The 14552-nt window shown below is 37.5% G+C and overlaps 1 protein-coding gene across 1 annotated transcript; it reads left to right on the top strand.

The window, feature by feature from the left end:
- The first annotated feature begins 3295 nt into the window (after positions 1 to 3295).
- On the top strand, positions 3296 to 11645 carry LOC149835583 (NADPH--cytochrome P450 reductase 3-like). The gene is made up of 18 exons (XM_090008608.1): positions 3296 to 3862; positions 5527 to 5586; positions 5682 to 5758; positions 5850 to 5907; positions 5998 to 6081; positions 6187 to 6223; positions 7346 to 7415; positions 7560 to 7748; positions 7841 to 7933; positions 8246 to 8474; positions 8583 to 8666; positions 9248 to 9399; positions 9483 to 9579; positions 10079 to 10228; positions 10338 to 10415; positions 10754 to 10876; positions 10954 to 11067; positions 11215 to 11645. Exons 1-18 carry the CDS (start codon positions 3533 to 3535, stop codon positions 11293 to 11295), a joined length of 2106 nt encoding a protein of 701 aa, XP_089864734.1. The 5' UTR covers positions 3296 to 3532; the 3' UTR covers positions 11296 to 11645.
- Positions 11646 to 14552: the final 2907 nt, after the last annotated feature.

Genomic DNA, 14552 nt, shown 5'->3' with positions numbered 1-14552 from the left:
GGAAAAGAGGGAAAGGGTGATGATGTTTGTGACGAGCATTGCCGTCTAGTGCCCCCAACAATTAAAAATGAATGGTTGTGGATGATGATGATGGTTTCAAAGAGAGTCTCAAACATAGTAGGAGAGGAAGAGAGTTCCTTTACTTCTACCTGGAGAGGGCCTACAAAAAATTCTTGGAAACATTCATCCACCCCTTGGAAGAGTGTTATCTATCAAAAAGTGTACTTTTAAAAAAACTTTCTCAAAGAAAAAATTTCTCTTGTTTGAAAGGGTTGAAAAAATCATGCCAATTATTATTATTTTTACTTTGTATCACTTTTCCTACATCTTTCCCACTTCCAAACATGCCTAAAGATACTTTTTTGTTTTTATACAGCGAGCGAACCCACATCATAAGCTTGTGTTTGACCACTATTTGATGGTTGAGTCTTATATATATATATATATATTAGTGCTTACAATAAAATAATTAAACCTTTTTTTGTTAAATCTTATAACCTCATAAATGTGATCTACATGCTCTGCTTAATAGGAGACTTCTTTTGAACGACTGTAATATGACATATGTAATGCAAAAATAGACATACGCAAAGGAACCATGTTTTTTCCAACTAAGAAAACATAATTTTTTCATTGAACAAACCGTGGTTTTAAAACTCGTTGACTGGTCCTTAATGACCCGTGACTCGGCCAGGTCAACTCGGTGACTCTGCTGGGTCATGTTAACTTTATATTTCATATAAAATATATAAAAATATGTATCTTTTATAAATTTTTTTAGCAATATATTATATATAATATATATGATATATATATATATGATTCTTCCATCTGCCCCATGATTCGGTTGACTCATCCATGACTCGGTCGGGTCAACTAGATGACTCGGCAAGGTTTTGTTCAAATAAGTTTGTACTCATTTTTGACTTAGTGACTGTGCGATTCGGGCTGAGTCAACAGGTTTTTAAACGATGAAACAAACATTATTTAAAGATTGATTTCCACTAAATCAACCGTACTGAATTCATCTGTAGGGTTGGATTGAGTCAAAATGGATGTGTATTGTGAGATCCTAACAATATAGCAAAAATATATCCCACACACTATGTTTGCGTTTTTTTCTCATTCCAATAAAATTTGGTTGTAGATTCCAGTCTATTAATCATATCTCAAGCCATTCTGGATATTGGTCCAGATGCTTTGCTTAAAGTTTCTATTCAAATTAGATCATCCAGCCCTCGACTAGGTTAGATTCAAGAATCATCCATCCCTCGACAAATCCATTCTCGCCCCAAATATGAAGATTTATGACACGCTAGTTCCAACCTCTGTAATTAACAAAATCTAGCGAGATTTTTAATATCCTGAGAATTTGCCTGAAAGTTTAAAACGACAATTTCTTACGAGATTTTTAAATCATGATATTTTTAATTTAAATATGTTTTATTTATATTTTCTTACAAATAATAATTTTATATTTTTAATTTATTTTTTATTGCCGAGATTTTACCAAAAATGCAAGATTTATGAAAATTTTCCAAATCTCTCTAGTTTTTTTATTCTCCAGATTTTGCCATTTTTAACTTTTGTCACTATGGTTCCAACATATATAGCTGTTAAGGATCCGATCCTTATCCAATACATAAAAAATCATTCACACACACACACACATTATCTTCAAATGGTTTTTCCATGGCGTAATGCCACGTGTTCCTTTTTTTTTTTTTTTCAAAAACAACATTTGGAGGCAGCTAAATGTCATTTTTCGACCCAGAGATTTAGCGGTGGTCAAGACCACCGTTAAATTTCTTGAGCGAATCATCTCTGTATGATAATGCGCGATGAACAGCGACAGTTCGCCCAAGGTAATACAGGTTACTCTATAGAGGGTGTATCAGGTCTGATGATTTTTGGATGAAAGCACCCCGTTGATCGCGTGCACGATCAACAGCACACTTTTTTTATCCGCTTTTTAGATTTTTGGACCGCCACTAAAAGGGCAATACACTTTTAAAAAATACACGCGCGCGCGCTGGGTGAACCCAACAGCGTCGGACTCCGAGAGCGTCCGACGTTACACTGGATCCTATACATAAATTATCATTGTGAGCAGAGGGGCCAAATCAATGTCGGTATCGTGTTTGAATCGATTTTCAATTCGGAGAATCAACCGATTTAGACTGTGAATCAGATGACACATGTCGTTAAAAATAAAACAATAATAAAAAAATCTTTAAGCCCTCTTAAAAATATTAAAAATAAGTAAACTGAATCAGCTCTCTTTTTCAATCCATTTTGGGCTGATTCGATATGAATCAAGCAATTAGATGCGTTTCTTACAGCATTGGGCCAGATCCCTATGGGTCCGAATCCGATACCCTTAGATGGAGACATACCTTCACGTGGAGACTACAGAGGCATTTTGGTAATTTGCAGGGCACCTGTCAGTCAGTCCATCACTTCAGAACATGCGCTCAGCTAATAAATTAAACTCGTGTCTCTGCTTGTGTTCGTGTTCATGTTCAGCCAAGCTGAGCTCATCCTTCAATAAGACGAGCTGAACATGAGCTGGCTCGTGTAAAAACATTCTATGTTATTTATACATACAATATATATATATATATATTTTATATATTACACTAAAAATATATATTATATATTATTAATAATTTATATTTTGTGTATATATTTTTCATGCATGTTATATATATATATTATGTATTTTTTATATATTATATTTAAAATATATATTATACATAAAACCGAACAGTGCGGGCTCAACTCATTTAAGCTAAACTAGCTGCTCATGGCTCGACTGATCAGCTATAAGGACCTATTATAAACGAGTGCGGAGCCGAGTCACGAGTTGCTCGGTTTGTTTACCAGCCCCAACCGTCAGTCCATCACCAGTTCGACAGTTCCCTTCCCCCGAAATGTTCGATCGGATGATATTGCAAAACACCGATTCTGGTGATGTCCAGTGTTTGTTTTTGCACGCTAAAACTTTCAGTTTTTTTTTTTGATGGAGGATCTGGCATCTGGGCCCTTAATCTAACAGGATGGGTGGTGCATACTGAAAATCACCGTCAATGGTGACGTCCTATATCACCTGATCCCATCTCGTCGGGAAGGGAGAAGGCGATTAACCCAAGAGGCTGAGATCGACGCTCTATATGTCGCCACGTGGATAACCATGGTTAAATGATTGGGTGGCGGGAATTGACTGGTAGGGTTTGGTGGGTGGACGTTGGCGCCACCGGATCCACAAATTAAATGCCTTCCACTCTTCACACACACGCTCTCTCTCTTCACTTAGGGTATTCCGGTGGGGATCTCACCGGTATCTGACCGGAGTTATCCTTTTCCGGCGAAGATCCTCACTGGGAAAGCCCGCCTAGCCCTCTCTCTCTCTCTCCCCCTCTGCATAGTTCCTCTCGTGATCGTGCCGGAATACGGTGTATTTGGGGTGGTTTTCTGGTGGAGACCTTGCTGGAATCCTCTCTTTCTATTATCGGGAGAATAGGAGTAGATCATGCAGTCAGAGACCGTGAAGAGCTTGCTGGATGTCATCCCCATCGATCTCATGCCGGAGATTTTCTCCGGCCGGGCTGACCTGCCCGGCTCCGATCAGGGCCTCGGCGATGGCCCGAAGCTTCTCGTGATCCTCACGACTTCGATCGCCGTCTTGATCGGCTGCGTGTTCCTGTTTGTGTGGAGGAGGTCAATGGGGAAGAGCGCCTCGATTGCGGCGGCGAAGCTGACGGTCGCGAAAGGGGGGAAGGAGTTGGATGTTGATACGGGGAAGAAGCAGGTCATGGTTTTATTCGGGACGCAGACTGGCACGGCCGAGGGTTTCGCGAAGGTAATGTTGGTCTTTTCTGTGGGATGTTTCGTATTTCTGGTTTTGCTTTCCAGTGAAAAGGAACAAATTTTCAAGCTTCGTGTGGGAATTGTACTCGAAGTTTCCCTTTCCAATTGGAATACCGGAAAATGGAGTGGAATATGTTAACTTTTTGTGAGAAGGTAACGACCTATTATTAATGCTTTAACGTGTGATGAAATCGTGGTTAGCTTTCTGGGGGATCTTCCAATATTCCGTGATAGGATATACTTAAGTAAACGAGTGAGATCCTCTCATGGTTACGGATAATATAGACCAAAAAGTGTGGAATGCAAGAAAAAGCGAAACTGAAAATGATAATGTTATTGCAAATTATCGTGTTACCTGCTTGCTTCACTGAACGATTCCCTGGGAGTTAGCTCTGTTAAGTTTAATGGTGTTTCTCATATTTTACTTCGGTATGCGTATTAGTTTCCAAACTTGTATGAGAAGGGGAAAACTTGCAAAAAGGTTGATTGTAAATTATCGTGTCTAAAATGAGAAAATTAAGGGAGTGGTGGTCATATACCATCAGTACCTGCTTACTGCATTGGAAGCATTTTGCATTACTGATGATTCCCAGGGAGCGAGCTCTATTAACTTTAATGCTGCTTCTCATATTTACTTAGTCAAGTTTCTAAGCTTGTATGTGTTAAATATCTTAAATTGCTATCACGATTCTAGCTTGTCAGCGTTACTTTTCAGGATTTTCATTTTGTTGGGGTTCACACCCTTCTTCATATTAGGTGGGAATGCTCGCAAATTTGGGTAAGAAAGAATGATTTCATAACTTCTGTCTTACGCTGTTACGGAATCACCTGTCAACAGAGATGGTCAAACCAGGGTTACTGGAAACGCTATAAGAGGGTTGTAAACGCTATAAGAGGGTGGGAAACGTGTTTCCTGGGAAACTGTTTCCAAAACGGGAAACAGGGCGTTTCTGAAACATTTGGGAAACACGTTTCCCATGGATTTCCCCCACGTTTCCCATGTGTTTCCCTTTCATGGGATACATGTTTTTCATTTTATTAATTTATTATATTATTTTTTCTTAAACCGTTAAACGTTTCCCATGCGTTTCCTAGTCATTTCCCAATTCATTTCCCAGTTTGTTCCCAGTTTCCTGTTTCACTTGTGCTTGAAAAACCTCATTTCCCATTTCCGTTTTCCAAGATGCTTCTCGTTTCAGTTTCCCTTTGTGTCTACCTTGGGTCAAACGGCCTAAATGGCTTCATTGCTTCTTAATTCAACTTCTATTGACATTTCTGAGCATTTAGACATCGTAACCAACGGGGGTTCTGCTTGTCCGGTAGGAGCAGCTAGTGCACGTCACCTTGTGTTGGGACATTGCAAGTTCGAATCCCAATGGTATCGTTGTATAACTGGTAGGGGTCTGCCTAACCCCAGCTTGTCTTTCAAAAAAGCTAAAATAAAAAAATCAAAGAAAGAATAATGTTAGCAAATTTGAGTAAGAAAGAATTGTTTCATATTTGTTCTTGTAGGGATATGGAGTGACCCGTCAATAGATGGTCAAACAGCCCAAATGGCTCCATCATTTCTTAATTCAACTTTTATTGACATTTGTGTGTGGCAAGAAGAAATAATTTGATAAGATGCCTATTCTGATCATCTTTTCTTGGATGCAGGCACTAGTGGAAGAGGCCAAGACACGGTACGATAAAGCAGTTTTTAAAATTGTTGATCTGGTATGTATAATTGCTTTTTTTCTCTAATTATTTTATGTCCTTTGTATTTTGGTGTCTATTCTTAGCTTTGGAAAATGGTATTTCGACCTCTATAGGATGAATATGCAGCAGATGATGATGAGTTTGAAGAGAAACTGAAGAAAGAAACTTTAGCCTTCTTTATGCTAGCAACGTGGGTTGATATCATACTTATTTTATGGTTGAAAAGAGGAATGGACCACTGGGCATCTTTCTAAATATGGCACTCTATTATGATAATCCAGGTACGGTGATGGAGAACCAACAGATAATGCTGCAAGGTTTTATAAATGGTTTACAGAGGTGGGTTTCAGAACGGACTCCGAGTTTGAGAAGTGTCCTACAGTCCAATGTTGCAATGCATATGTTTGAAACTTTTGGTTACTTGTTTAGGTAAAAGAGAGAGAAATCTGCCTCCATAACCTTCAATATGGTGTCTTTGGTTTGGGTAACAGACAGTATGAGCATTTCAATAAGGTATACCTATGCAAGCTACCAATTTCCTTGTGTTGTTTTATGCCCTGTTTTCTGGAATGTTCATTTGTTTGATTCACATTTGTGGGATTCCTTTTAATGTACCAGATTGCTAAAGTGGTTGATGAGGTGCTTGCTGAAGAGGGTGAGTTCCTCTGTTTTCTCAGTTCTTAAATCATGTTGTAAACTGATGTATGGACTGTTCTAGAAATGGTTTAGTGCATTTTGTTTCATTTATCTTTAATCTATACATAATCTTCTTTTGTTTAAATTAATTACTTAACTTCCAGTTATGATTGTCTGTGTCAGTGCAATTTGACATTTGGAATAGGACTTTTACATGCTTAGCAGATACTGCTGCTTGTTTTGGATCATGTGCATTATGCGAATTTGTTTATTTGAAGTATCACCAAAACAATATAAAGCTATTTCTGAGACAGGAAATATTATGTATTTCATGATATTCCACCACTATAATATCTTTGTGCAGTTTGTAGTTTATTTTTTTTTACCAAAAAAAAAGTTCTGATTTTAGTTGTCTGAATGTTGCTAATATATTTGCTTTTAGTAACCTACTTGTAGTGTGCCTTTTCTGTTGACTTTTTGATATTTTTAATAGCGTCCTCACACTTTTATACAATGGAGTTTTGGATTGATTCACTCGCAAAATTGTTTTGTTACATACATGATTTGGCTATGGCTTGCGACTTTCTGTGGTTTCTATTACTTAAAATTTCTTGATGGTTGTGATCATTGTCAAAAGTTTTGACTCCATCTTCATGTTTTGCACTGGTTTGATAGATCCATTTTTTTCAATTTTGAGGGTTGTGGAACATATACCGCTTCAAGTAGAAAATGGTGACTTAAAATTTTAACTTTGGAGGGAAGCCAGTTGTTAAATGTAATGAAGTAAATTCCAAGTCATCTATGGTCATATGCTTTAAAATTAAATCTAAGTGAATTATAGTCATACAGTTGAAAATTTCGGTGGTATATGCAGCAATAACATGTGGGGTTGGTTCATAAATTAGAGTAGTTGATGGATGGGCATTGTTGAAGGAAATTTTTCTTGTTTATGTGATGGAATAAAACTATCTATTGCAACTTATGACACTACATTGTGATTCTCAGGTTTTTTCCTTCTTACATGCTGGCAAGAAAATTTCCTTTGGACAGGATTGTCAAATAACTATGATGAGCTGTATGTTGGAATGATCTGTATTATGTTGGAATTCCTTTTTTAGAACCTTTGTCTGGCTTGCTGCAGGTGCAAAACGCGTTGTACCGGTAGGTTTGGGTGATGATGATCAGTGTATTGAGGATGATTTTTCTGCATGGTATGTGGGAATTTCTTCACTTTACTCTCACCTTCTGTGTTTTCCTTGTTTGGAAGCTGTTGCTCATGAAGCATAGTTACGAACTGGAGGTGTCTACTCTTATTATTTAAGCAGAGTGACTTAGTCGTTTTTTCGGTGTTTTAGGAAAGAGCTTGTCTGGCTTGAGTTGGACAAGTTACTTTATGATGAGGATGATGGACCTGCAGTTTCCACTCCTTACACTGCTGCTGTTCCAGAATATCGCATAGTGTTTCATGACCCTGCCTCATCTCCAAAAGTAGATATGAGTTTTGCTAATGGACATGCAATTCATGACATTCATCATCCTTGCAGGTAATGTTTTGGTTTCAGTGCTCTGGTTATTGAACTTGATCTGCTTCCTTTCTCGTGGTTCTTATGGCTTGTGCAAGACTTTCTACTAGCAGGGTAAATGTAACAGTTCAAAGAGAGCTTCACCAACCAGCTTCTGACCGTTCTTGCATACATCTTGAGTTTGACATCTCAGGCACTGGACTGGCGTAAGTTACTATCCTGTCTTTCAATATGAGCAATGTCCTTTCTGGTCCTTATTTTGACATCATATATCACTGCTAACAAACTATTCATGAATATTATTCTCAGTTTCTCTTATTTTCAAATTGATACTGTTTCTATCTGATCTATGTTTTGGTTTTCAAAAGCTCCCAGTTTCCACTGTTTACTTCGTGGGAGATGCTATAATCTATATGCTGGTTTGCTGAGATCCATATTTGATTATGTCCTTTGCTGGGTTTGTTTGCTTGCTTTTTATCTATTTCATGTTTGTTTCTTCATGCAACTTTGATCCCCAGGTATGAGACTGGAGACCATGTTGGTGTATATGCTGAGAATTGCATTGAGACTATGGAGAAGGCAGAGAAGCTACTGGGTTATGCATCAGATACCTTCTTCTCGATTCATGCTGACAGAGAGGAAGGTACACCCCTAAGTGGAAGTTCATTGCCACCACCTTTCCCATCTCCCTGCACCTTACGAATTGCACTAGCTCGCTATGCTGATCTTCTCAATTCTCCAAAGAAGGTAATCATTTTTTCTAGATTCCGTTACTGAATAATCATGATAATTAATTTGTTAATCCAGTTCTCATGCTTCAAACTTCCTGGCTAACTGTATTTGTTTCTTGCACAGGCTGCTTTGGTTGCTTTGGCTGCTCATGCATCTGATCCAAATGAAGCTGAACGTCTAAGGTTTCTGGCATCTCCAGCTGGAAAGGTTTGTGATTTTCTAGTTTTTGTCATTATATATATTATCAAAGAAAGAAAAAAGATATTTTTTGAAAATCTTGGAAAAATAAAGCAATAATATTGCAATATTTTATTCTCTAGTGATATTTTGAAAATATCAGTGATATCGATGCCTATGGTTTATATTTGGTACTGATGAAGGTATGAAGCTATTGAACTGGAAATCATAAGTGCATACTGTATCAGTTCAATCTGACCGAATAGATATACTTAACATGGTTTATTTATTAAGGGTTGGACCTTGGATCATGTTTTTTTGACGTAAAAATAGGATTTTTTGAGATGAAATTATGGTACATTGTGGGGCGTTGATTTTTTGAAGCCCTTAAAAGTCCTGCTTACATGTCACAGTCACATGATTCCAAACCCAGTTCTTACTAAACAAACCTTGTAGATCAAATCCATGGGGGTCCGATCTACAAAATTATCTAAAAAAAATGAAGAAAAAAATGATTTTTACTGAATAGTTCCATACCTTCATTAGTACCAAATATTTGCCCCATACATATAAGATCTTCTGATGCTAGTAGTCTTGATTTTTTGGTACAGGACGAGTATTCACAGTGGATCATCACCAACCAGAGAAGTCTTCTGGAAGTAATGTCAGAATTTCCATCAGCAAAGCCTCCTCTTGGTGTTTTCTTTGCAGCAATTGCTCCTCGATTACAACCTAGATATTACTCAATCTCATCTTCACCAAGGTGATAGATTAAAGCAGATGGAGCCCATGATATATATATTTTTATCTGGTTGAGAATAATTGTTTGTTTTTGTCTTTGTACAGTATGGCGCCATCAAGGATTCATGTAACTTGTGCACTAGTGCATGGGCCGACACCAACAGGAAGGATCCACCAAGGTGTTTGTTCTACTTGGATGAAGGTATGGTATTCAGTATTGATCTTTCATTTAATTTCATAGAAAATTTAATGTATTCTGATGTTTCTGCTTCTGGATGCAATTCATCGGCAACATGATCTTGGACAGATAACATTTGTTTTTCTATGGTTTGCATTCTTAAAGATCCTAAATATGATGATTGGTTTATTCTACTTGGTACAAAATTTTGGGAGGAGCCAAAAACTGAGAGTAGTCAGTTTTTTCCCCTCTGAAAGTGCAACCACGCTCCTTATTCTTTTCATTATGAAAATCAAGTTCATTTGCCAGTATTCTAAAAGTTTTAAGAGCTTTTGCTGCTGCTGGATATTTCTTGAGACCATCTGCTTTAATTTCACCTTGTTATTTCTTTGTTTTGATTAATGTTTTTCGCTGGCCCCAGTTTCCAGCTATTATTTGCTCCCTTTTATGTCTGCCTGTGAGCATTTATTGCGTGCAATGAAGCCTTCTCCTGTTAATATTGTTGGCTTGTTCACTTGTGCAGCACTCAATTCCTTTGGAGGAAAGCCATGACTGTAGCTGGGCTCCAATTTTTGTCAGGCAGTCGAACTTCAGGCTACCAGCAGATCCTTCTACTCCAATTGTTATGGTGGGCCCTGGAACTGGGCTGGCACCCTTCAGGGGGTTCTTGCAGGTTTCTGCTTCTTGCTATACTCCTATTCTGCATCACAAAACTTATGACAGGGCCTTAATCTCACTGTAGAAGTGATCTCTCATGATTAATCTGCATGTATTTCTTACAGGAACGCTTAGCATTGAAAGAAGCTGGTACTCAACTTGGCACTGCCATCCTCTTCTTTGGTTGCAGGAACCGTAGAATGGTACACTTCTTTATTGATGATTGTGAATCTGAAAGAAAAAGCACGATTACAACACATACATGCACATGCGTAGCCTCATTGGGGAGGCCTTAATCAAATTCATGTGGGCAGTGTTCAAACTTTTCCATGTAAACAGAGCTGATCTTTTATATGGCCCTAGAAATCTTCCTTCTACATCCCTGAACTGGAATGTCCAGCTTTCTTAAATGGTTTTTCTTTACTGTTTATGGTATCTTATGTTGGAATTTTGACCTTCTCATTTCGTTCTAAATTCCCTTACTGATCCTTCATCCATCTTTCCTATTTTTCTGTTCATTGTGATGATGGGTATTCTGCAGGACTTCATTTACGAGGATGAGTTGATCCATTTCGTGAAAGCTGGGGCCATGTCTGAGCTTATTGTTGCTTTCTCTCGTGAAGGATCAACCAAAGAATATGTGCAGCACAAGATGATGGAGAAGGTTGCATAATAAGTTAGTCCTAACTTCCATAAATTATCACTTCGACCTCCATACTGAGTTTACTCATTCACGTGCAGGCAGTGGATATCTGGGATATAATATCTCAAGGTGGATATGTATATGTCTGTGGTGATGCCAAAGGCATGGCCAGGGATGTTCACCGAGCACTGCATACCATTGCCCAAGAGCAGGTACATTTACAAAATCAGTAATATCTGCTGCATGATCAATTTGTCTTTCCTGCTGGCATTGATAAAGGCCTGCGTATTGTAAGAATGAAAAGTTTGAACTTCATCCGCAACTTATGCATGTTGGTGTTATGGAAACTCTGTTCGTAGGGATCATTGGAGGGTTCGAAGGCGGAAAGCATGGTGAAGAAGCTGCAAACCGACGGGAGGTACCAGCGTGACGTATGGTGATTTCTCCTCAACAGGTATAGAGATGTTGGATAAACTGAAAATCGACCTGTCTGATTGGTTTGCACCATGTGCTTTGGGTTTCAATGGAGGGTTACCATATTGTGACATCAGGTGTAAATCTCCCATAGGGAGGGCGTCTATTTGTGTAAGTGGAATCAGGTGGAAAAATCAATCTTTTTTATCCATAGTTGTGGGTTTTGATTATGTATATGTCTGCGTAACAAGTGTTCGGGGCTTAATAAAGGGTAAAAGCTGTCAGACTCCGGTGACTGAGATTGCTCGTAGGATTGTAAACACATCGATTTATTGATAGCATAGTATGTCGAATGAATAAAGGCTTCTTTGGAACCCTGCGACTGTGTTTTTCTTCCTATGGATGCTGTAAGATTAGATAAGTGTTATTGCTTTGCTGACACATGGTGCTAGGGCATTTTCTTTTCTTGTGCTTAAAAAAGAAGAGTTTGTGTTGTTTTGGCGCTCTTGGAGTAAACGTGGTTCTCAACAGTGTGAAGGAATCTTCTTCTCCGGATTGTCTTGGCAAGGGAAATTTTGTGGAAGAATACTCGGAAGTTCTTGGCTAAAATGGAAAAGAAACAAAAGGTATAAAAGATAAAGTGAAAATGCAAAACAATAAAGAAAGAAAAAACACTTTTTTGTGACGTTGTGAAACAAGGTGCTTTTGTTATCGCATTTGGGAAGTGAAAATATGTTAACGTAGGGCGAGTCTCTCTCTCTCTCTCTCTCCCCCCAATCTTTTGCAGATTTTTTATTTGATTCAACCAATTGGCGTGCTTCCACAACAGCAGCATCTCCACTGCTAGGTTTGATAAATGTTCTCTCTCTCTCTCTCTCTCTCTCTCTCTCTCTCTCTCCAACAGTTTCATTCCTGTGTAAAATCAAGCATGTACACCCCTAGTGGTAATTCAGCATCAGAGTAGACAGCTACGTTATATCATTTTTTTTAGGAAAAATGTCATTTTATGAGTTTTTAAATTTATGAAAGTTCTTAGTCATCAATTTTTGAAGTCTTATAAAAGCTTGCTGGCATGTCATAATCGGATGATCCAAATGCCTATTGCTCCTGCACCGACCATGTACATCACATTTATAAGGTTAGATTAAAAAAAGAATAAAAAAGTGAAAATTAAAACTCTTTAACGTTCTACAATTAAGAGGAATCAACGAGACACACACACATATATATATATATATATATATATATATATATATATATATATATATATATATATATATATATATATATATATATATATATATATATAGAGAGAGAGAGAGAGAGAGAGAGAGAGAGAGAGAGAGAGAGAGGTACGAAATTGATACATGCTAAATGGGCTTTTTTGCTCTTTCCCTGTTTTTTTTTTTCAGTTTTGACCCCATAAATGTGTTGGGCATGATCTATTTTTGAGGAATCCACACCTAGATCATGTATTTTTGATGAAAAAATGATATTTTGAGCCTAAAAAATTTACAAAGATTTTGGACGGTTGATTTTTTGAACCTTATAAAAACCCACCCATGTGTTGGAATTTAACACTTCAATAGCTGATCTCTATAAAATCAAGTACATACATCACATCTGTACGATCAACATATAAAAATAAAATAAAATAACCCTTAAAAAACTCATTTAGCACTTACCCATTACTATATACCACATGGTGGTACATACCCTCGTTTGTATGGATTTGTTTACCAAATTTTACATCTAGATGTGCCGATGTGTTTATCATGATTTGTTTATCACGTTAGGATGAGGTTTTATTACGTCAGAAGATTTGATTTTTGATACGGTAAAAAATTCAAATAACATGTTTAATTTAAGGGTTTTTCCAAAATCATTCTTATCTTATAGGTTGATTTTAAATTCACCTCTGACTTGTTCCTAAACTTAGAAAGTTAAAAATCATCTTTGCTTTTACTCAATCATCTCAAATCCATCCTTCAGGATAACTTTTTTTTTTTTTTAAGTTTAGATGGGGTTAGGCAGACCCCTACCAGTTATACAACTATACCATTGGGTTTTGAAACTGCGACGTCCCAATGCAAGGTGACGTTCACTAGCTGCTCTTACCAGACAAGCACTTTGGCTTGAGCAGTTGACGGAAACTATTTAAATATCATGAAATAACTCTTTTGCCCATTATCGAGGGATGAATTTGAAAAAAATTGTCAGATAAGTTGCTTGGGGGTGGTAGTGATGTAACTTTTATACAACATAAGTGCATTTTGTTCATAATCTAACACTTGTAAGCTGCTAACCATGGTTAAACTAATGATAGTTAATAAAAGGATGAATTTGTCCCAATGGAGGAAAAAGCAGGGATGAATTCGGCACTAGGAATAAGGCAAGTATGGATTTTAGATTAGCCCAGGGATTGATATGGAAAAAGCCCTTAATTTAAATATCCACATAAAGCAAGAACAAGTTCGTCACAAGCGCCCCGTGAGCCGTGAAAGCTTAAAAAACTATACTCTGTTACTGTACAAGATGAGGGTGGATCAGGTGCAATCACATTGCACACAAAATGTGTGCTGATGCACCTGACTGCCCTTCATCTTTGTGATACAGTCAGCTTTGGGGCTCAACTGCAGATCGATGGAGGGTGACCAGCTACAAAATAGGTGCAATGTGATTGCACCTGATCCCCGTTCCTACAAGCTTAGCATTTGTTTAAGGGGAGCCAACGGTTTCCCAGAATAACGACCCATACCGAATACTATCTTACTACTTCTTAAGGATGGATGAGGGACACCGGTATGCAGAAGTATCTTCCGCAGAATCAATTTAAAATTGACATAGGTTATTGCTGAGTGCAAGTTTTTTTTTTAGAAATGCTGAAAAGTTATTGTTATTATGCCCTCGTTACGTACATATAAGAGAGTAAAATAAAAACCTCCATAAACTTCTTTTTTTATAGTCAAGATGGGGTTAGGCAAATCCCTACCAGTTCATTGATCAACTTAATGTTGTAGTTTGTATAAAAAAAAATCACCCTTCCATCAGTCTAGGGTGATCTTTTAAGTGTTGGACATTCCCCTCTCACTAGTTGTGCTAGGTTTTTAACCAAAAAATGAACCTTACAATAACTATAGTTAATGTTAATCCTATCAAAACTGTACAAGGTGTTTAACAACTCTATAAACAACTCCCTTCTCTATAATGTCCTAAAATTTTAATCCAAAAATATGATCATTTTATTTTTTAAGTGAATGATGCAAGACTTTATCGATGACAA

This window comes from Nuphar pumila, chromosome 6 (genome assembly GCF_984573655.1).
Source record: "Nuphar pumila chromosome 6, dmNupPumi1.hap1.1, whole genome shotgun sequence".
NCBI lineage: Eukaryota > Viridiplantae > Streptophyta > Magnoliopsida > Nymphaeales > Nymphaeaceae > Nuphar > Nuphar pumila.
This window is presented reverse-complemented; position numbering and strand designations above follow the sequence as displayed.